The sequence below is a fragment of the Saccopteryx leptura genome, chromosome 8 (assembly GCF_036850995.1).
Source record: "Saccopteryx leptura isolate mSacLep1 chromosome 8, mSacLep1_pri_phased_curated, whole genome shotgun sequence".
Taxonomy (NCBI): domain Eukaryota; kingdom Metazoa; phylum Chordata; class Mammalia; order Chiroptera; family Emballonuridae; genus Saccopteryx; species Saccopteryx leptura.
The window spans coordinates 56,128,268-56,150,719 of record NC_089510.1 but is presented as its reverse complement, the minus strand read 5'-3'; the positions used below and the strand labels follow the sequence as shown (position 1 = coordinate 56,150,719).

The 22,452-nt window shown below is 47.4% G+C and overlaps 1 protein-coding gene across 2 annotated transcripts; it reads right to left on the bottom strand.

Moving 5' to 3' along the window:
• Positions 1-425: 425 nt before the first annotated feature.
• Positions 426-20,942, bottom strand: SLC51A (solute carrier family 51 member A). 2 transcript variants are annotated; one of them, XM_066347645.1, is made up of 9 exons: positions 20,671-20,942; positions 19,638-19,732; positions 8,665-8,819; positions 7,148-7,221; positions 6,551-6,709; positions 4,801-4,912; positions 4,393-4,539; positions 1,543-1,648; positions 426-1,017 (listed from the first exon to the last, which is right to left on the bottom strand). In XM_066347645.1, exons 1-9 carry the CDS (start codon positions 20,706-20,708, stop codon positions 908-910), a joined length of 996 nt encoding a protein of 331 aa, XP_066203742.1. In that variant the 5' UTR covers positions 20,709-20,942; the 3' UTR covers positions 426-907. The 2 variants fall into 2 exon arrangements, with proteins under 2 accessions (XP_066203742.1, XP_066203743.1); XM_066347646.1 differs by lacking the exons at positions 19,638-19,732; positions 20,671-20,942 and adding an exon at positions 10,882-11,095.
• Between the last annotated feature and the right edge of the window lie 1,510 nt (positions 20,943-22,452).

Genomic DNA, 22,452 nt, shown 5'->3' with positions numbered 1-22,452 from the left:
GATTAGTCAGGCTTTCTGTGCTGAGGAACCTGAAAATACAGTCTTGGAAAGAAATGCTGGCCTTGGCATGAAAGTAAACCCATCACCAGTGCCGACGTCCACAAGAGCTTTTTCCTCAGCTGGTGTTCAGTCTATTGTTTTCCTGTCTGAGTGTTAATTTGTTCAGTTATTTTGGCTTTTGTCATTTAGCCAAATAAAAGCAAAGTGGTTTTATCTAATGTTTTCTTCTCTGTGTTTTTGACCTGATATATAAATGCATGATACAGTTTATGTATTTGGGGCTTTTATCTATACTCTCAACCTTTTGCATCCTAATTTAGCTCTTAAAAATCAAGCTCCTTGACCATATTATTGGGGGATTCCTTTTGCAGCTTGGTATAGGAATTAGAAAGCCACTGTCCCACAAAGAGAGGCTGACCACATCGTAAGGAAAAGAACACCTTTGGTCTATTCTTCAGAAGCCTGGTATTTTTGAGGCTTTGGGCTTATACTATTTTGCCTGTCTGAGCTCTACTCTCATTCTCATTTCAGACAAACTACCATGTACTCTTCCCCCTTTCATTTGCTTTAAGAAAATTGAGAGTGATCTTTCAATATAACAAGTTTTAAGGGCTGATAGTGGCACCCACAGGATAATGTGTCCAGTTACAGAGTTTCAAACTCCATCCTGTTAGTCTATTATAAGACTTAAATTACCTTTCCCAGGCAAGATCCAAAACAATTTCATCCTATTGCATAATTCATCTCTGTGGTCAAATGTAATTTGCCAGCTTGTGCTGACAACAGAATCCGTCCACATTTGGTCAATGTCGGGGCAGTGAAGAAATCTTGTGCCCATCTCATGAGTACAGTGTCCCGTCCATGGTCCAAGCCATCCACCTCAGGCTTTGAGGTTCAAATCCAGGTCTCAAGAAGAGAAAGGTTCATATCCAACTTTGTCATCTTTCCTTCTGTAGTATATCCGTGTCAGCACAGTTATCAGAAGAGTCTCCAGTATGAGGAGGTGGCAGTTCATCACTGCGGGGAGGTGAAATACAGTGTAGGTTATAGTAAATTATCAAGGTGGCATCCTACTAATAGGTCTGGTATGTGGGTTGAATAACACTTTCTGCAGTTTAACTCCAAACTAGTACCTGGAGGTTGTCGTGAGTAACAGAGCAGGTTAATGATAGAGCCAGAACCATCACTTGGCTCTCAACCTTCTGCGATCCGAGGCTAACATTAAACCTCATTTCTTTTGTGGTTTATCAGCATGACCTCTGCTTCCTAACTACACCCATTCCTCTCCCAAGAGCTAAGGATTGAGCCCATGGCTTCCTGGGTTGGCCATCAAGGCTGGTCTCAAGCTGTGTGATCAGAGAAGTCAGTCTCCTTAAATCTCTGCTAGGATTCTTGGAGATCCTTTTCTGAGTATTAGGAGCAGCAGCCTACGTGGGCTGTTATAAGGTCAACCTTTTAACAATCTCTGTTATAAAGTCTGTCTTCCCTGACCCTCCCCCTCTCACCCATCCTGGAATCGGATGGGAGCTTCGGTATGCTCACCTTGAGACCTGATTTTAGAGGAAAAGGGAGGCGAACAAGCAATCTGCCCGCCATTGGCCAAGACGGAGAAGATGGATGGCTGCAGGGCAGTCAGGATGAGGAGCACCTGCAGAAGGGAAAAGAGAAGCACGGGCAGGGCAGGCCCCGCCCCTGCCTCCGCCTCCAGCCCGAGGCCTCGGGCCCTCCGCCTGCGCTCCCGCTGCTGTGCATTCAGCCAGCCTTCAGCTCTGTGCAGTTCCACAGGGTTGAGACTCACACTTGATTAAAATTTGGTGGAGCTTCTAATCTTTAGGAAACCTACAACCTTATCTTCTGCTCAGTATTTTATGAGAGTTCCTGACAAAAACCAAGAACTGATTGGGGGTTCAAGTTCATTCCCCTATGTTAGCCATGGCTGCTAATGACCACTGAATGAAAAGGGTGGATGATTAGGGAAAAGTCAGTCCTTCTACCTCCTGGACCTGGGATCCCTGCTGATAGAATGGGGGACGATGAACCATTAAAGTGCCCTTTGAAGAACCTCTCTATGCCAGGGCCTGGGGGCGAAGGGGAAGGGGGAATGAATCTGTGTCCAGCGGGTACACAGCTTCTGTGTGTGGAACAGGAGGAAGTTCTGAGGCTGAAGGCAGTGATGGTTGTACAACACTGTGAATGCACTTATGGTAATGCCGCTGAACTGTGCACGTAAAAATGGTTCAAGTTGTAAATTTTATATTATGTGGTTAAAATTGTAAATTTTCTACTATGTGGTTAATGTATATTAGACCACAATTTAAAAAGAAGAAAAAGATAATCTCTGTGCAGAGGCCCCCAGAGCTCCATTTGTCTTAGCTTAGGACTTGCTTCCCCGGCAGATGCGCAGCCAGGCCTCCCCAGAGCCATGACAGCAGGCTGGGCAATCCCTGGCCTCTCCCTGTGGCCTGACCCTAAGTGCTTCTGGGGCCCAGGTCCCTTCCGCCCCTGCGGCCCTGACTCCACTCCAGGCTCCTCTCCCTCTCCCCGGCCCTTTTGGGTCTACCTACTCTGTGCCTGGAACTCCCTGTTTCAGAGGCATCACTTAGATCAAAAGAGAATTTATGTGAAATCATCCTGCTAACTACTCTATAAGGCGGTTATTATTTCTTTGGAGTAGGGGAAGGGTCCAGCAAGGAGACAGAAGAAATGGAGAGAAAAGGAAAACAAGATATTACATTTGGTGGAAAAGTTGTCTTCATGGCCTGACCTGTGGTGGCTCAGTGGGATAAAGTGACGACCTGGAACACTGAGGTTGCCAGTTCAAAACCTTGGGCTTGCCTGGTCAAGGCACATATGGGAGTTGATTCTCCCTGCTCCTCCCCCTTCTCTCTCTCTCCCCTCCTCCCCCCCCTCTAAAAATCAATAAATAAAATATTAAAAAAAAAAAGCTGTCTTCGGACCTGGAGAATGGACAGGGTAAAATATGAATAAACGCATCTTTGAGAGAACTCTCAGGAGATGTGAAGATGAGAGGCAGTGTGAGAAGAACAAAAGTGGGTTGGGAAGTTAGACCTGGGTTTAAGTTCTAGCCTATCCCTATGCGCCTTTGAGCAAGTCCCATAACATCTCTGGGGCTGTTTCTTTATTTGTAAAATAAAAACACTAATGGCTTTGCCTGACCAGGCGGTGGCACAGTGGATAGAGCGTCGGACTGGAATGCGGAGGACCCAGGTTCGAGACCCCAAGGTCGCCAGTTTGAGCACGGGCTCATCTGGTTTGAGCAAGGCTCACCAGCATGGACCCGAGGTCGCTGGCTTGAGAAAAAAACAAAAAAGCTTGGACCCAAGGTTGCTGGCTCAAGCAAGGGGTTACTCAGTCTGCTGAAGGCCGGCGGTCAAGGCACATATGAGGAAGCAATCAATGAACACCTAAAAGTGTCGCAACGAAAAAAAACTGATGATTGATGCTTCTCATCTCTCTCCGTTCCTGTCTGTCTGTCCCTATCTATCCCTCTCTCTGACTCTCTCTGTCCCTGTAAAAAACAAACAAACAAAAACTCTAATGGCTTCTAAGATGTTTGTGGAAATTAAAGTGTAATGTATGAAAAGTGCCTAGGTGTGATGTAGGTAGGTCATAGTTGTAGCTGCTATAATGCTAATGCTACTGGTAGTGATGGGTTACAGGGTTTTAGGAAGTAGTCATAAAAAAGAAAATAAAAAACAAAGGCAGAAGAATTTAAGATTTGATAATACATGTGTTGTGGGTTGAACTGTGTCCCTCAAACATGTATGTTGGAGTGCTAAGCCCCAGTATCTCACATTGTGACCTTATTTTGAAACAGCATCATTGTCTTGGTTAACTAATTATATGTAACTGGTTAAGATGAAGTCATACTGGAGTAAGATGGGTCCTTATTCTAATACACTGGTGTCCTTATAAGAAGAGGAAGAGAAACAAGAAACAGACACAGGAGAGGAGAAGGCCACGTGATGACAGAGGCAGAAACCGGAGTGATGCAGCCGCAAGCCAGGGAGTGCTGAGATGCTGGCACATCTGCAGAAGACAGGGAGAGGCGAGGAGGGATTCCCCCCTACAGGTTTCAGAGTACGGCCCACCTGACATCTTGACTTTGGACTTCTAGCTTCCAGAACTGTGAGAGAATATGTTTCCATTGTTTTAAGCCACTCAGTATTTTGTTATGGCAAACCTAGCAAACAATTACAGTGCAAAAAGCAAAAACTGGGAAGGGACAGGGATCATTTTCCAAATCTCACAGGAAACCTAAGGCTTAAGAAGATCCCCAGACCTGCTTTTAGCCTTTATTAGTCTCACCTCCTAACCCAAGTATTTGTAGCTCTCTTATGAGCCATCTTTTGCCTCTCAGTGTATAGTTACCTGGAACAGAGCAAATTTGGCTCCTATGTTCTGCTCACCCAGGTGCAGCCTGGCTTGACGGAAAAGGATGGCCAGGCTCCAGAGAGCCAACAGGGTGGACACACCGAGGAAAGTGTTGATCCACAGAGCTGTGCTTCCCTCAGAAATCTGGTGGCAGACCAAATAGGAGTCAGTGGGGAGGCAAGCCCTTATCTTTGATTTCTTCCCCTGAGGTGGACTAGGTAATAAAAAAGCCCCATAGCCTTGGCCTATTCTAGTGTCCTCTCTTCCACCATAGTCCCTGAACCTCTAGTTTTCCACAGTCACCCTGTCCCCAGGTATCAGGGGTTATAGGCCCCGGCTATTCTTTCCAGAGCTCAAAGGTACTAAATGAGTCTCAGGCTTTGCTGCCCTTTACTCCTGGCTTACGTCTGCTGGGTCATAGATGCCATCAGGGACGAGAAACAAGCCCACCAGACACAGCATTATTTTGAAGAAGGCATACTGGAACGGGCCCAACATCAGCAGCTGAAGCTTCTTCCTGAAGGAGAAGAGAGTTGGAACACAGACCCACAGGCTCCCCACCCCAAGAAGACTCTCATCTGTAGGAAAATGACGGGAGATTAGATTGCCCTGAAACAAGTCTTTGGTGCGGACTTTGGAACGCCAAGTCCTGTGGGGGCAGAACACTGCCCCTGCAAGCACTGATAAGACTGTTTATAGGAAACAGCTGATCCCTATGGCCATTTTCCTACATGCCTGAAAGATATTAATTAGCCTTCTCCACACCTGAATCCATTCTAGGCTAATTTGACCCAGGCTCTGCTTATTTGCTTAATGAGCAAAGACACAAATAAATACGATGAGGCTCAGTCCTAGAGTCTGGGAGTCCCTTGTACCCATCTCTTCTCTATGTTGTGTCTTTTCTCAAATCCTGCAGCTCCTTCCTTTTGTGCACACCCATTGCCCCAGCTGGTTGTGGCACTCATCTCCTCACTGGGCTCCTGGGCTGAGGCTTGGCTGCCACCAGAGACACCAAAATATTTCAATGGATGATCACAGGAAGAAGCCAGGATGCTGAGAGCATTGACAACCCTTCTTCTTGCTTATGTTTTAATTTTTTTTTTTTTTTTTCCCCTGACCGGGTGGTGGCGCAGTGGATAGAGCATCGGACTGGGATGCGGAAGACCCAGGTTCGAGACCCCGAGGTCGCCAGCTTGAGTGAGGGCTCATCTGGTTTGAGCAAAAGCTCACCAGCTTGAGCCCAAGGTTGCTGGCTCGAGCAAGGGATTCCTCAGTCTGCTGAAGGCCCGCGGTCAAGGCACGTATAAGAAGGCAATCAATGAAAATTAAGGTGTTGCAATGCGCAACGAAAAACTGATAGTTGATGCTTCTCATCTCTCTGTTCCTGTCTGTCTGTCCCTCTCTCTGACTCTCTCTGTAAAAAAAAAAAAAATTATTTTTTTGTATTTTTCTGAAGTGAGAAGCGGGGGAGAGGCAGACAGATGGACTCCCACATGCGCCCGACCCAGATCCACCCGGCATGCCCACCAGGGGGCGATGCTCTGCCCATCTGGGGCATTTCTCTGCTGCAATTGGAGCCATTCTAGCGCCTGAGGCGGAGGCCATAGATCCATCCTCAGCACCTGGGCCAGTTTGCTCCAATGGAACCCTGGCTGCGGGAGGGGAAGAGAGAGATAGAGAGAAAGGAGAAGGGGAAGGGGAAGGTGGAGAAGCAGATGGGTGCTTCTCCTGTGTGCCCTGGCCAGGAATCGAACCCGGGTCTTCCACATGCCAGGCCAACGCTGAGCCCACTGGCCAGGGCCTGGCAACCATTCTTCTTGCTTCCCACTTGCTCCTAGATCAGAACACTGCCTTTTAAGCAAGAACTATCAGTGATGACCCAACCTCATTAACCAAAATGAGCAGAGGGGCAAGTGACGTTCTGTGTGGCTGAATTTGTAGGGGGCAGCGGGCTGAAGTAACAGGAACTTCAGAGTTCTTCTTTCTCTGCTCCCCTGGGTGGGTGCCCAACATGTGCCTTTCATCAGTGGGTTTGTCCCCCACAAGAATAACTCCCAGAGACTTGGAGCAGGGCAGAGAGAGCCAGCAGGCACCCTTGGGAGAGCACAAGAAGAGGTAGTCTATTCTTTGAGGACGCCTCCCCCTCCCGCCTTACCTGGTGAGCATGAGTTTGGGGCAGCAGGGGCAGCAGCAGCAGCAGGGGCCGGTATGGATCATCATCGGGGTGTCCTTCAGTGTCCTCACGACTGCCTCCTTCCCACCGAAGCCTTCCACTATGACCAGCATCAGCAGGTAAAAGCACACCGCATAAAACCTGGAGCGAGGGAGAAGTGGGCCTGAGAGAACAGAGGGCAGGCAGCAGCCAGCCGAGGGGACACCCTGGGCCGCAAAGGGAGCGGGAGAGGTGGGGCTTCCTGGGGAGATCGTCATGGGGCGAGGCCTTCTGCTGTGACCCAAGAGGGACGAGAGGGAGGACGAGGCCCAGGGGCCTGGGAAGAGGGGTTATTTCAGGCTGTGGGGAGGAAATGGTGGCTGAGGATGAACAGATGCAGAAGAAGTTCAAGAGACCTGGGTTAGCACAAGTTGGAAAGGGCTAGATTCATAATCAGTGCTAACTGGTTTGCAAGGATTTGTGGGATTGAAGGGATAGGGGATAAAAGAAGACATGGACTCCAGAGTCGTGGGTGAGTGGGAAGCAGAAGGGGACCCCAGAAAGAGTACGGGGCCCAGAGCTGGGTGGGCGGACACTCACGAGGTTATGGCCATTTCCACGAGCATGAGAGAACGAGGGATCCAGAGACCAAAGCAGCAGAACACAGACACCACCTGTTTGGAGGTGAGGAGAGGAGCAAGAAGCCAGTCAAGGGAGGGAGGGAGACTTTTGCTGACCCTCTGAATCTGTTGTGACAAGGGCTCACGGAAGCAAGACATAAACACTGGAGGTAATAGTACTTAAAAGCAGCCAGTGGGAAACATCACTAGTCAAATTTTAAAAAGTTCTGAAATTCAGCTGTCAGTTTCTTCTACGTCTAGGGTTAGAGACAGCAAGTCACCTTGAATCAGGGGCTTTTCTGAAGACTGTCTCCTGCTATATCCCTGGAGTAGAGCATGTAAATTCATTCATAGATATAAATGTCTCAGAGATCCAATCCTTCTTTTTCAACATCCCATGTTGTTAGAGCATCTGTGATGGCCTGAAGATGGCCCAGGAGATGTCGTCTAACAAGAAAGGGCCTCCCCTCTCCACCCAGAACACTAGAGCTCACCATGAGAAAACAGAGGTCCTGTCGTATGGTCTCTGAGCAAGCCTAAGGCATGTACAGTGGCTATGAGAGTTTTTAAAATCTGCCTGGCCAAATGGTGGTGCAGTGGATCAAGTATTGACCTGGAATGCTGAAGTCGCTGGTTCAAAACCCTGGGCTTGCCCAATTAAGGCACATATAAGAAGCAACTACTACCAGTTGATGCTTCCTGCTTCTCCCCACCCTTCATTTCTCTCTCTCTCTCTCCTCTCTAAAATCAAGAAATAAAATCTTTTTTTAAAAAAGCCTGCAGTGTGCCTGACCAGGCAGGGGCACAGTGGATAGAGTGTTGAACTGGGATGCGGAAGATCCAGGTTCGAAACCCTGAGGTTGCCAGCTTGAGCACGGGCTCATCTGGTTTGAGCAAAGCTCACCAGCTTGAGCCCGAGGTCCCTGGCTTGAGCAAGGGATCACTCGGTCTGCTGAAGCCCCCCGGTCAAGGCACATATGAGAAAGCAATCAATGAACAACTAAGGTCCCACAACAAGGAATTGATGCTTCTCATTTCTCTCCCTTTCTTTCTGTCCCTATCTGTCCCTATCTGTCCCTCTCTCTGTCTCTGTCACACAGGCCTACAGTGTAAGGGTAGAGCTACTTATAAATGACCCCATGGGGAAAAAATTCTTTCCCTCCTACACTCTGAGGAGCCACTGCTTATTTGTATAGAAAGGAGGCTTGATTTTAGCAGCAATACTGTGGTGGTGGGGCGGCTAGTGATTGGGCCACTGGTGGCTGAGAGGCTTTTTAACTGTCTCTGTTGCTTTAAGAATTTGAACACTCCACCTCACTGCCTGTTGGCTTTCCAAGCATGGGGTCCTGAATGCAAAAGGAGATCAGGTTAGAAACCCCTACCCTAAGGTGGAAGAGGCAAGCAACCCTTTGCTGACTTGAACAGTTTAGAAGAATTTTCAAAATGTTCCCTGCATTCTCTCCAGTCCCTCCCAAATGGCAGCGACAGGGCCGTCACCGTGGGCGCAGAGCTGCTCCAGAGCAGAGTCCTCCTCTTGATGGGGCAACGGGTGTTCTTGTACAAGTAGATGGCGTCCTCCAGGAAGATGGCCACTGAGCCCAGGGTAAGCAAGGTCATGGTGACAGTGAGGGCAGTTTCCACAGGGCCCAGTGCTAGAGTGAAGAGGGCAGACTCCAGTGAGTTGAAGATCAGGACGGAGGGACAAAAATGTGGCTTCCTTATTTGGATCTAAATTGCTTTACCATATGTAGAATTATCTGGCTCTCATCCATGCAAAGAATGGCTTTTTCTTAGAACTAGAAAGTGCAACATGTGGATGGAAGACTAGACCAGATGATTTTAGGCATGGTGAGGCTTACCTGAACCAGGTTATAGACACCACACAAGCTTTTACATAATTAGCAAAAATTTTGGATTAAGAGTTTAGTAGGGTCTATGCACTTTCCTAACTGCAGTGCCTGGTGTCATGCTAGCAAACAGGGACCAAGTAACAGTATAGCCAAAGCAGAATGTGATTAGTAGTATACTTTAGAGCAGTGGTCCCCAACCCCCGAGCCGCAGACCGGTACCGGTCCATGGGCCATTTGGTACCGGTCCGCAGAGAAAGAATAAATAACTTACATTATTTCCATTTTATTTATATTTAAGTCTGAATGATGTTTTATTTTTTAAAAATGACCAGATTCTCCTGACCGGGCGGTGGCGCAGTGGATAGAGCATCAGACTGGGATGCAGAAAACCCAGGTTCGAAACCCCAAGGTCACCAGCTTGAGCGAGGGCTTATCTGGTTTGAGCAAAAAGCTCACCAGCTTGAGCCCAAGGTCGCTGGCTCGAGCAAGGGGTTACTCGGTCTGCTGAAGGCCTGTGGTCAAGGCACGTATGAGAAAGCAATCAATGAACAATTAAGGTGTTCCAACGTGCGACGAAAAACTAATGATTGATGCTTCTCATCTCTTCGTTCCTGTCTGTCTGTCCCTGTCTATCCCTCTCTCTGACTCTCTGTAAAAAAAAAAAAAAAAAAAAAAAAAAAAATTACCAGATTCCCTGTTACATCTGTCTAAGACTCACTCTTGACGCTTGTCTCGGTCACGTAATACATTTATCCGTCCCACCCTAAAGGCCGGTCCGTGAAAATATTTTCTGACATTAAACCAGTCCGTGGCCCAAAAAAGGTTGGGGACCACTGCTTTAGAGCTGTTTAAATTTGACTTCAAAATCATGTCATGAAACTAGGACATTAGAAAGGGATTTTAACAGAAGAGAAATGGATACAAGACTCCAAGGACCTCTGACCTGTGCTGGCCTCACACTTTGTCTCACATTAAATGTAGTCCAGGAGCTCTCTTCAGTGTTCATCACACTTATTTGAAGAACTGTTTAAAAGTGCTGCCCAGGCCCTGACCTCACAGATGCTTGTTCATAGATCTGGGATGAGCCCAGTAACTACATTTTTTAAAGAACTTTTTTTTTTTTTTTTTTTTTTTTTTTTACAGAGGCAGAGATAGACAGGGACAGACAGACAGGAACGAAGAGAGATGAGAAGCATCAATCATTAGTTTTTCATTGCACGTTGCAACACCTTAGTTGTTCATTGATTGCTTTCTCACATGTGCCTTGACCGCAGGCCTTCAGCAGACCAAGTAACCCCCTGCTGGAGCCAGTGACCTTGGGTCTAAGCTGGTGAGCTCTTTGCTCAAGCCAGATGAGCCTGCGCTCAAGCTGGCGACCTCGGGGTCTTGAACCTGGGTCCTTCCGCATCCCAGTCCGACACTCTATCCACTGCGCCACCACCTGTTCAGGCAGTAACTACATTTTTTAAACAAGCTCACCTGAAAATGGTCAGGGGATAAACATTTTTTTTTTAAGAATTTATTTATTTTAGAGAGAGAGAGAGAGAGAGAGAGAGAAGATGGGAGGAGCAGGAAGCATCAACTCCCATATGTGCCTTGACCAGGCAAGTCCAGGGTTTTGAACCAGCAACCTCAGCATTCCAGGTTGACACTTTATCTACTGCGCCACCACAGGTCAGGCGGATAAACATTTTTGACAAACACCAGTGAGGCCCCTCATGCCTCCCCGTTGCTCACAGGAAAAAAATTAATCTAGTTACAGTATGAGTTTCTGAATATGGGACTCATCATTGAAACAGTAGTTTTAAAGGGTCGTGTGTCCTTCATGACTAAGCCCGGACCCTCGTCTATCCAAGTCTCTTACCTCCTTGGCAGACTCTCTCCTCTCCACCACCTAACTGGCTGGATGAGAGGAAGAAGGGGGACAGGAAGACTGCCAGGGCCAGTCCACTGTCCTCTCGCACTGGGAGTAAAGTAAGAGGAAGGCAGTGGCTAGTCCGCCTGTGGTCTGGTGACAGGGCAGCTCAGTCAGAGATGATACTGCTGAAACCAGACCAGGAGCAAGGAGATCACACCACAGTAGAGACTTGAGTTGTCATCTGGATCAGTCAGGCCTGGTGGCACCACAAGGAGCAACCAGGTCAAAGGTGAATCTGTCCAAAAATGTCATGGTGACCCTGGTTGCTTTTGGGGGCACATGTTTTTCTCTCTGTTTGCTTTACCTCTGATCACAACCAGATCTAATGGAAAATCCAGAGGACCTGCCATGGGGAAGGTAGCCCCTGGATTCCAGCTCCCAAGCACCACTTCTGAAGTGAATGGTCAACTTGTTCTAGCACAGGCTATAAAAGCCAGAATTGTGCTGTTTTTCTTCCCTCCCACCCACCCTTTCTCCACGCAATTTAGTTAGGATGGAACTCCTGGGTATATAAAAATGTCAATTCACTATATTGTACACCTAAAATTAATACAACTAATACAATGTGGTATACCAACTGTACATTAATTTAAAATTTTTTTTATATAAATGCATATCCTGACCTATGGTGGTACAGTCGATGGAGCATTGACCTGGAATGCTGAGGTCGCCGGTTTGAAAGCACGGGCTTGCCCTGTTAAGGCACATATGAGAAGCAGCTGCTATGAGTTGATGGTTTCTGCTCCTCCCCTCCCTCCCTCCCTCTCTCTCTCTCCACTCTAAAATCAGTAAATAAAATCTTTTATGCATTTATTTATTTATTTTTAATGATTGATTTGGCATTGCTGCTACTGTTTAGCTCTGTTATTTCTTTCTCAATTACTTTTCCCTGAATAGTAGGCCCTGCAAATTCTGCAAGTTCTGGTTACAGTTCTTTACTAAAAAAATTAAAAAATACTTAACATTCGAAACTTTTATTTATTTATTTATTTATTTATTTTCTTCTTTTCCAAGTGAGAGGAAGGGAGATAGACTCCTGCATGCACCCTGACCAGGATCCACCAGCAACCCCTGTCTGGGGCTGATGCTCTGCCCATCTGGGGCCATGCTAGCAATTGAGCTATTTTTAGAGCCATCTTCAGTGCCCAGGGCCAATTCACTCCAATCGAGCCATGGCTGCAGGACGGGGAGAGAGAAAGAGAGGGAAGCGAGAGGAGGAGGGGTGGAGAAGCAGATGGGGGCTTATCCTGTGTGCCCTGATCGGAAATCAAACCCAGGACATCCACATGCCAGGCTGACACTCTACCACTGAGCTAACTGGCCAGGGCTAACATTTAAAAAAAATTTTTTTTAAAAGAACTTTTTATTTATTTTTTATTTTTTTTATTTTTCTGAAGTTGGAAACGGGGAGGCAGTCAGACAGACTCCCGCATGCGCCCGACCAGGATCCACCCAGCACACCCACCAGGGGGTGATGCTCTGCCCCTCTGGGGCGTCGCTGTTGCAACCAGAGCCATTCTAGTGCCTGAGGCAGAGGCCACAGTGCCATCCTCAGTGCCTGGGCCAACTTTGCTCCAATGGAGCCTTGGCTGCGGGAAGGTAAGAGAGAGACAGAGGGGAAGGAAAGGGGGAGGGGTGGAGAAGCAGATGGGCGCTTTTCCTGTGTTCCCTGGCTGGGAATCGGACCCAGGACTCCTGAACACCAGGCCGACGCTCTACCACTGAGCCAACCGGCCAGGGCTAACATTTAAATTTTGAAGAAAGAGTATCATCGATGATCCTAACTGGTTCCTAGTCAATTATTTTATTTTTGCATATTTGTTTCCATGGAGATTAAGAGCATAGGCTCTGGAGTCAGACACATGAGTTCAAAGTAAAATTTCATTTACTGTTCTATGACCTCGGGCAGGTCACTTATCCTCTCACTAAACCTCTTAGCACAACATCTGGTGTGTAATATTTGCTTAACAAAAAGTAGCTTTAAAAAAACATGCTAAAGTGATACATATTATATTACTGCAATCATACTGTAAATTTTTTTTTTTTCAGAAACCGAGAGAGTCAGAGAGAGGGATAGACAGGAACAGAGAGATGAGAAGCATCAATCATTAGTTTTTCGTTGCACGTTGCGATGCCTTAGTTGTTCATTGATTGCTTTCTCATATGTGCCTTGACCGTGGGCCTTCAGCAGACCAAGTAACCCCTTGCTCAAAGTAGCAACCTCAGGGTCTCGAACCTGGGTCCTCCACATCCCAGTCCAATGCTCTATCCACTGTGCCACTGCCTGGTCAGGCCATACTGTAAAATTTTTATTCTGTTATTTTAATCTAACCTTTCATCACAACCTATGAAAAACAATTTTATAATTATTTTAAAATTTATTGCACACAATGCAATATACAGATCATGTATAATAGAAATGTACATTTGAAACCCTTGTGATCTTATTAACCAATGTCATCCCACTAAATTTAATAAAAAATAAGTACATAAAAATAAATAAAAAATAAGGATAAATATTTCAAAAATACCCTGACCAGTGGTGGCACAGTGAATAGAGTTTCGAACCTAGGATGCTGAAGTCCCAGGTTTGAAACCCCGAGGTTGTCACCTTAAGCATGAGCTCATCTGGCTTAAGTGCAGGCTCACCAGCTTGAGCAAGGGTCACTGGCTTGGCTAGAGACCCATGGGTCAAGGAACATATGAGAAGCAATCAATGAACAACTAAAAGTGCTATAACTAGGAGTTGATGTTTCTCAACTCTCCCCTCCTGTCTGTCTGCCTCTCTCACTAAAAAAAAAAAAAAGTCAATAATAAAGCAAACATTACTATACCAATAACCCGTTTTAAAGAGTGTTAAGATAGTGCTGATTTTGTTTCAAAAGTTTTTAGAAAAATTGACCCTGGCTGGTTGGCTCAGTGGTAGAGCGTCAACCTGGCGTGCAGGAGTCCCGGGTTCGATTCCTGGCCAGGGCACACAGGAGAGGCACCCATCTGCTTCTCCACCCCCCCTCCTTCCTCTCTGTCTCTCTCTTCCCCTCCCGCAGCCAAGGCTCCATTGGAGCAAAGTTTGCCCGGGCGCTGAGGATGGCTCTGTGGCCTCTGCCTCAGGCGCTAGAATGGCTCTGGTTGCAACGGAGCGACGCCCCAGATGGGCAGAGTATCGCCCCTTGGTGGGCATGCCGGGTGGATCCTGGTCGGGTGTATGCAGGAGTCTGTCTGACTGCCTCCCCATTTCCAACTTCAGAAAAATACAAAAAAAAAATTTTTTTTTAGAAAAATTAAACATTACAGATACATTTGAAGGTCCCTGTACAGTACACATCTTCTGGATTCTTTTCCTTCCCCTACCTCACCTCACAGGACCATTTTGAAGTTAGTGTATATTTTTTCCACTTATGTTTAAAATTTTCTTTTAAATTTTTCCATTGATTTTAGAGAGAGACACAGGGAGAGGAAAAAAGGGGGGAAGAGATAAAAAGAAACATCAACTTTTTTTATTTAGTTGTGTACTCATTGATTGCTTCTCCTACATGCCCTGACCAGGGTCGAACCTGCAACCTCTGGTGCTCTGAGACAATGCTTTATCCACTGAGGCGCCTAGCCAGGAAATTTATGTTTTAATGTTTCACAGTATATGTACATACTCAACATACTCAATTGTTTTGCATTTAAAAAAATCTATATAAATGGTATCATCCCGCAAAATGATTTTCCACCCAACATTGTTTCTTTAATTAAATTTATTGGTGTCCCTGGCTGGTTGGCTCAGTGGTAGAGCATTGGCCTGGCGTGTTCCCAACCAGGGCACATAGGAGAAGTGCCCATCTGCTTTTCCACCCTTCCCCCCTTTCTTTTCTCTCTAACTCTCTCTTCCCCTCCCGCAGCCAAGGCTCCATTGGAGCAAAGTTGGCCTGGGCACTGAAGATGGCTCTGTGGCCTCTGCCTCAGGTGCTAGAATGGCTCTGGTTGCAACAGAGCAATGCCCCAGATGGGCAGAGCATCGCCCCCTTGGTGGGCATGCCGGCGGATCCCGGTCAAGCGCATGTGGGAGTCTGCCTCTCTGCCTCCCTGCTTCTCACTTCAGAAAAATACAAAATAAATTAAATAAATAAATTTATTGGTATGACATTGGTTAATAAAATTATCTGGGTTTCAAGTGTACAATTCTATAATATATCACCTGTATATTGCACTATGTGTTTACCATCCAAAGTAAAATCTCCTTCCATTGCTATACATTTGATCTCCTTTAGCACCTTTTTCTCCCCCTCCCCCCACCCCTCTGGTAACCACCATACTGTCGTCTGTGTCTATGAGTTTGTTTGTATGTCTTGTTTGCTCACTTGTTTTCAGTTTTATATCTCACATATGAGTGAAATCACATGACTCTTGACTTTTTCCATCTGCTTATTTTGCTTAGCATGATGTTCTCAAGACCATCCATATGGTTACAAATGGCAGTATTTCATCTTTTCTTAGGGCTGAGAGGTATTCAATGGTATATATGTACCACATCTTCTTTATCCAATCCTCTAGTGAAGGACACTTTGGTTGTTTTCATGTCTTGGCCACTGTGAACAATGCTGCTATGAAACTAGCGGTACATATACATTTACTAATTAATGTTTATAATTTTTCAGGTAGATACCCAAAAGAGAGGCGGCTGGGTGATATGGTAACCCTACATTTAATTTTTTGAGGACCCTCCATATTGTTTTCCATAGTGGCCATTCCAGTTTACCTTCCCACCAGTGGTGAGGGTTTTTTTTTTTCTCTGCAATTGCTCTAACACTTATTATTACTTGTCTTAATAGCCATTCTAACAGGTGTGAGGTGGCATCTCATTATAGTTTTGATTTGCATTTCTCCAAAATGCTAGTGAAGTTGAACATCTTTTCATATATCTGTTGGCCATTTATATGTCTTCCTTGGAGAAGTTTCTGTTCAAGTCTCTGCCCATTTTTTAATTGGATTGTTTTTGTTGAGTTGTGTGAGTTCTTGCATTCTTGGATGTGTCTCCTTGGTACATACTGGAAAGTTCCTCTATTTGTATTCCTAGAAATAGATTGCTGTGTTGTAAGAGATGAGAATCTTCATGGTACAGATATCTAATTACTCGCCAAAGTGGCTATACTAATTTATAACCCCCCTGAGAGTTCATAGCTCACCTCAAATTCATCTTCACTTGGGATTATCAAGCTTTTTATTTTGCCTATATGAGTGTAGTGAAATGATATTTTATTATTTAACTCTTGGTTCCCTAATTCCTAAGGAAATAGTCAATCTTTTTGTATATTTACTGGCCATTTAGCTTTCCTCTTCTATGAATTGCCTGTTCATATATTTTATCCAATTTTTTACTGGGTAATTTTTCTCATACTGATTACTCATTCTTTGTTGGTTATAGGCTTGAAAATATCTTCTCCCAGTCTGTGGTTTAATTGTTAACATTCCTTATAGTGTTTTTAGTTGTACAGAAGTTTGATTGCTTTATGAGGTCAATCTCCATGATAACTTATGCTTTCTTGTGTTTAAGAAATTATTCTCTACTCTCATAAAGATGTCTATTTTTTCTTTTGTAAAAATGCATTTTACATTTAGGTATTTAATCTACCTTGATTAAAGCTATGCTGGAGCTATTTTTCTGTTTATTGATTTGCCACAGGAACAGGCAATAGTCCCGCATCCCCTCTTGAAGAGTCCACCCTGTTCCACTGATGTGCATTGCACCCTTTCCTGGAGCAAGTTCCCAAGTGGGCATGGGTTTGTTTCCGGGCCCTGTATTTTGTTCCATTTTTCTGCTTGTCAGACCCCTTGTCATTATTGCCTCATTACTTTAATGACTCTAGTCTTCTTATAAGCCTTAACCTCTGGTAGGGCAGGTGCCCTCCTTATACTTTTGCATAATTGTCTTAGCTTTTTATTGTCCTTTACCATTCCATATAAATGTTTGGATCAATCCATTTAAAAAATCCTGTAAGGATTATAATTGCAATCATATCATGGGCATTTCAAATATGGATTATTGAAAGATTTAACAGTTCTTCCAGAATAGCTCTTCCTTAAATGGCTTTTATTGTAAGGAACAACACAGTTCCCCAATGAAGAAGGAAGAGCTTTCCGCACACCCTCCAATGGGCGCCTCTTCCTGCCTCTCCTCTTTCTATGAGCACCATCGCCACTGCCCAGCTCCCCAGTCATTGTAGCCTTTTGCTCCTTTACTTATCTTGTCTAGCTATGTATTTACCAGATGGCCAGCTCTTCATTTGGATTTCCTGTGTTTTTCAACTTCCCTTCCTTTCCCTGACATTGCTCTGGCTCAGACCCTTGTCCCCCATGCTGGGCTAGGGCAATAACCCCCAAGTTATATCCCTGCTTCTCAAGGTTCTTCTTCCTTGAAATCCATTCTGATTACTAATTAATGGTCCTGATTCCCGATCCAGCCCCTCCCAATCTCAGAGCCTCACCAGGCTCCTTGAGTCTACAGGATAAAGTACAACTCCTCTGCTCCACACTCACTGAGCCCCACCTTACCTGCCCAGCCTCTCAATTGCCCCCTACTTCCCACCAGCTACCTTGAATCCTGCCAAGTCTAGCTCCTCGGTGTCTGGGGAACCTGCCTGCTCCTCGGTGTCTGGGGAACCTGCCTGCTCTCTACCTCATCTCCACCCCAGCAGCGCCCTCCACTTGCCACTCTCCAACTGCTGCCCACCCCCACAGTCCCACCTGGGACCAAGGCAGCTCGCCAGTCTCCCAGGCCCAGAACGGTCTCCCTACTTAGAACGTCTTTGGTGCTTCTATTTGCACATTTTGTTGCCAAGCAGTGTGAGAACTATTTTCACTGTGTGCGACAGGCTTTCTCAATCTCAGCACTACTGACACTTTGGCCAAGAAAATCCCTTGGGAGAGGTTTTCCTTTGTTTCCAGGGCAGCATCCCGGGCCTGTGCACCAGGGGCCAAGTGGCACCCTCTAGTTGTGACAACTGAAACTGTCTCCAGACATTGCCAAAAGTCCCTTGGGGGATAAAACTGACTGGCTGACAACCACTGGGGTCAGGATAGAGTTGAATCACCAGCTGCACTCTGTGAACAAGAGGTTCCTGGAGCTCGACGTAGCAGCTGCCTCCTGGCACGACCCACAGAGCAGCTGAGAGGTCTCTCGGGACACTCTGGCAGCTGGCATTCACTCTAGTTCACAGCATCTGAAACGAGGCCGAACATTATCCAAGGACATGCCCGCGTGTGGCTCCTAATGCACACTGACCACATCCTGTTCAGAAAGCATCTACTCCTTGGGGTGACAAGATCAGGAAGGAGGCTGGGAAAACCATTCAGGTAGAGACACAGGATCCTACTCATCGGTGTCTAAAAGGCAGTTTAATCATGCAATCACGCAGTAGGAATACAAAGGAAAATGTAGGTGAACCACATTTGCTATGAAGAACCTGGGGTCATCAGATTGTCGTGTTTTGTGTATCCAAGGAATAAACAGTCTCCTCAGCCTTTCCCTTTTAAAAGCAGTTCAGGAATAAGAGCCCATATAGTTGGCCGCACTGTCAGCATACTTTCATAGGTTCACCCAAGTTTTAAGAACATTGTTCACGATAACCATTCTCTCAGATGATACAGGCTCTTCCTCAAGAAGGCTGTTGTGCAGGCCTCAAGGCGATTCTGTGGGGCCTGGGTCATGTGGGCACCATCTTGAGTCCCTGGTTGGTCCCGGGGTCTAAACAATGCTCCAGGCCAGCCTGACCGGTGGTGGCACAGTGGGATAGAGCATCGACCTGGGATGCTGAGGTCCCAGGTTTGAAACCCCAAGGTTGCTGACTTGAGCCCAAGGTCACTGGCTTGAGCAAGTGGTCACTAGCTCTGCTGTAGCCCTCCCCAGTCAAGGCACATATGAGAAAGCAATCAATGAACAACTAAAGTGCTTCAACTACAAGTTGATGCTTCTCATCTCTCTCCCTTCTTATCTCTCTCTCTCTCTCCCCCTCTCAAAAATGAAAAACAGGCCCTGGCCGGTTGGCTCAGTGGTAGAACGTCGGCCTGGTGTGCAGAAGTCCTGGGTTCGATTCCCGGCCAGGGCACACGGGAGAAGCGCCCATCTTTTTCTCCACCCCTCCCCCTCTCCTCCTCTCTGTCTCTCTCTTCCCCTCCCTCAGCCGAGGCTCCATTGGAGCAGAGATGGCCCGGGCACTGGCGATGGCTCCTTGGCCTCTGCCCCAGGCGCTAGAGTGGCTCTGGTCACAACAGAGCGACGCCCCGGAGGGGCAGAGCATCGCCCCCTGGTGGGCATGCAGGGTGGATCCCGGTCGGGTGCATGCGGGAGTCTGTCTGACTGTCTCTCCCGGTTTCCAGCTTCAGAAAAATACAAAAAAAAAAAAAAATTAAAAACAAAAAAACAAAAAAAAAGAAGCTCTAGGCCAGTGTCCCCTGAATAAGCTAGGATTCGTGGAAGGCCCAACATGCAGATTTGTCTCCTGGGCTAGTTTGTCACACCCCTCTTTTTGCCTGTTGGCTCCTTGAGCAGTTATTCTTCTCCAAGGCCTTACCATGATGGACAGACACTGGGCCAGCCATGCTCCCAGGCTCTACAGGCTGGCCAGCTCAGGGCCACCTCTCCTCTCAGCTGCCCTGACTTCCCACTGGGCGCTCATTTCATCCTTTTAGTTCCCTCTGGGGAGAGTCCCCCGACTCACCTCTCAGAAGCTGAGCTGCAGTGGGAGGGAGAGAGAAGCAGGCAGAGGGGACGCTGTAGTTGGTTTTCAGTAATTCCAGGAGTTCTGCCGAGTACCTGGGAGACACCAGCCTGCACTCAGACACGGGCACTTGGAGAGAGGAGAGGGTACCAGGAGGGACACCGGGTACTTGACACTCCCTCAAACACTTCTGGTTTCAGAGAACTTGTCCATTTCCCCTCAAGGTCCTGATTCTTGGAGGGCACGGAGAATGGACCCAGTCTAGTGTGTCAGGCAGCCCGTCACCCAGAGCAGGGCCAGGGCCAGGGCCGGCTGCGGTGCCCACAGAGCCCACAGCCCACTCACTCCTCTCCCACAGAGCCCACAGTCCACTCACTCCTCTCCCACAGAGCCCACAGCCCACTCACTCCTCTCCCACAGAGCCCACAGCCCACTCACTCCTCTCCCACAGAGCCCACAGTCCACTCACTCCTCTCCCACAGAGCCCACAGTCCACTCACTCCTCTCCCACAGAGCCCACAGTCCACTCACTCCTCTCCCACAGAGCCCACAGTCCACTCACTCCTCTCCCACAGAGCCCACAGTCCACTCACTCCTCTCCCACAGAGCCCACAGTCCACTCACTCCTCTTCCCTTGGGGCAGCAGCTCAGGGGCTGGCTGGGGAGAGAGAGCAGGACCCTCAGCACAGAGGAAGAGCGGACCCTCAGCACTGGGGATGGGCCCCAGCGGGCCGAGGGTGGGGTGGGAGTGGAAGGGGAGGGCTCCGTGCATGCACCCTCTCCCCCAGCTCCCAACTCTGGGGTGTTTCTACCCTAAAATGGGGAGGGAAAGCCTAGGCCTAAGGGGTCAGGCACTGGCCCAACTGCAGTGTCCCTAAGACCCAAGGGACAACCAGGCCGCTATCAGCCCTGCCTGGTTGTATGTGCTAGGAGCCAAGGGTCCCGGGAGGGAGGCTGGGACAAGCCGGAGTGACAGAGGCCACCTGCTGCTTAGCAACCGGCTCCTGGCTCAGAGCCTGTCGCCCTCACTCACCTGGGGTCAAGCTTTATCTGCGTCCTGTCTGGCTCCATTATCTTCTCTCCCTCTTCAGTCCGCTCAGTTCAGTTGGTGGCTCTGAGAGGCAAGGAGGGGCCGGCAGGCAGGGGTCCTGAGGCAGGTGGCTCGGGTCCTGAGGCAGGTGGCTCCGGCCCTGCTGGCTGTCAGCTTCTACCCAAGGCCTCGGGCAGAGGGGAGGTAGAGTAGTTCGATTGTCCCCTCCGGCTCTCTCCCTCCTCAACCTCCTCGGCCACAGTTTCTATCTCAGAGTTCATCCCTGAGGAATTTGAAATTTGATCCTCTCAGCTGGCTCAGTTCCCAGGTTCCTGACTCCTCCCAGTCCCCGGGGTGTGGTCCCTCCTGCCTCCCTCCCATAAATACCTTTAGCCATCTTGTGCTCTTGGCCCGTCCTGTCACATGCCCCTTCCACATCCCCCAGGAGTCTTCTAGGGTGATGGTAGGTACAAAGTTCTCAATCTCCCCTCAATGCCTCCTGGTCAACAACTATAGTACTTCCTCCCCCGGAAACCTGGCTGGAACTCGGGCTCTGGGGCCCTGACCGTGTTGGTGCTGGTGGATTGGCATGTGAAGGACTTCTTGGAAAAGTCAGATGAGGCCCCTGTGCATTTCCCAAAGCCCAGCCCACCACATCTTGATGACAGGTTTATCTACCCAAACAGCAGCTGAAGATGCCCCAAAGGGGAGGCGCAGCTGTACTCAAGAGGCAGAGTTGTGAGGCCTGACCTGTGGTGGTGCAGTGGATAAAAGCATCAACCTGGGAACACTGAGGTCGCCAGTTCAAAACCCAGTGCTTGCCTGGTCAAGGCAATATGGGAGTTGATGCTTCCTGCTCCTCTCCCCTTCTGTTTCTTTTCTCTTGCTCTCTCCCCCTCTCTTTCTAAAAATGAATAAATAAAAATCTAAAACCAAAAAAAAAAAAGAGGCAGAGTTGTGAGATTTCTGAGCATATTGATGAATTTTTAAAAACTGCCCAATTGCTTATGAACTATTTTATTGATTGGTGATTTTTCTTGTCTTTCCAAATAGATTTCTGGCTTGAGGCCAAGCACAGTACCTCTGGGTTCCCGGCGTAGGGCCTGGCACACACTAAGTGCTCCTTAGGCTTGTTGCATGGCTGATAAAATAATACACTGCTCACAAAAATTAGGGGATATTTTATCACTTCATATTCATTTTGAAATATCCCCTAAGTTTTGTGAGAATCACAGCAGCAGCAGCTGCTAATGTCTATTGAGCACCTGTGGTGCACCAGGTGCTAAAGAAAACACAGCATGTCCCTATCACATTTAAGCCTGCAATCTCTCTTTAAAGGTGCGATCTTTCCATTTTATAAATAAGGAAACTGAGATGTTGGGCAGATAAAATATATTATGCTCACTTTGTTAAAGATGGCGCTGCCCACGTAAGGCCGTTGCCCAGGTGATATTAATGTGTGTTGTGGGCAGGCAGGATCCTTGTAGCCTGGGGCTTGGTTTTGGGATTAAGCCTTTCCCACCCTTTTTGATGTGGGGTGGTACAATCCATACATGCCTCAGAGAAGTGACTTTGTATTAGAGACTTCCCTATTTTGTATATTGGATTAAAGGTTTGGATTTCTACACTATAAAATAGGGGCAGAATAGGAGCTTGCGCTCTTGGTTCCTGAGATTATCATTAGAGGAGAGAGCAGAGCAGAAAGCAGAAGGAGGCCACGTGGAGTAGGCCAGGAGAAGCAGCCAAGATGGTGGAGTGTTGAGTGAGAAACGAGTTAGAGCAGAG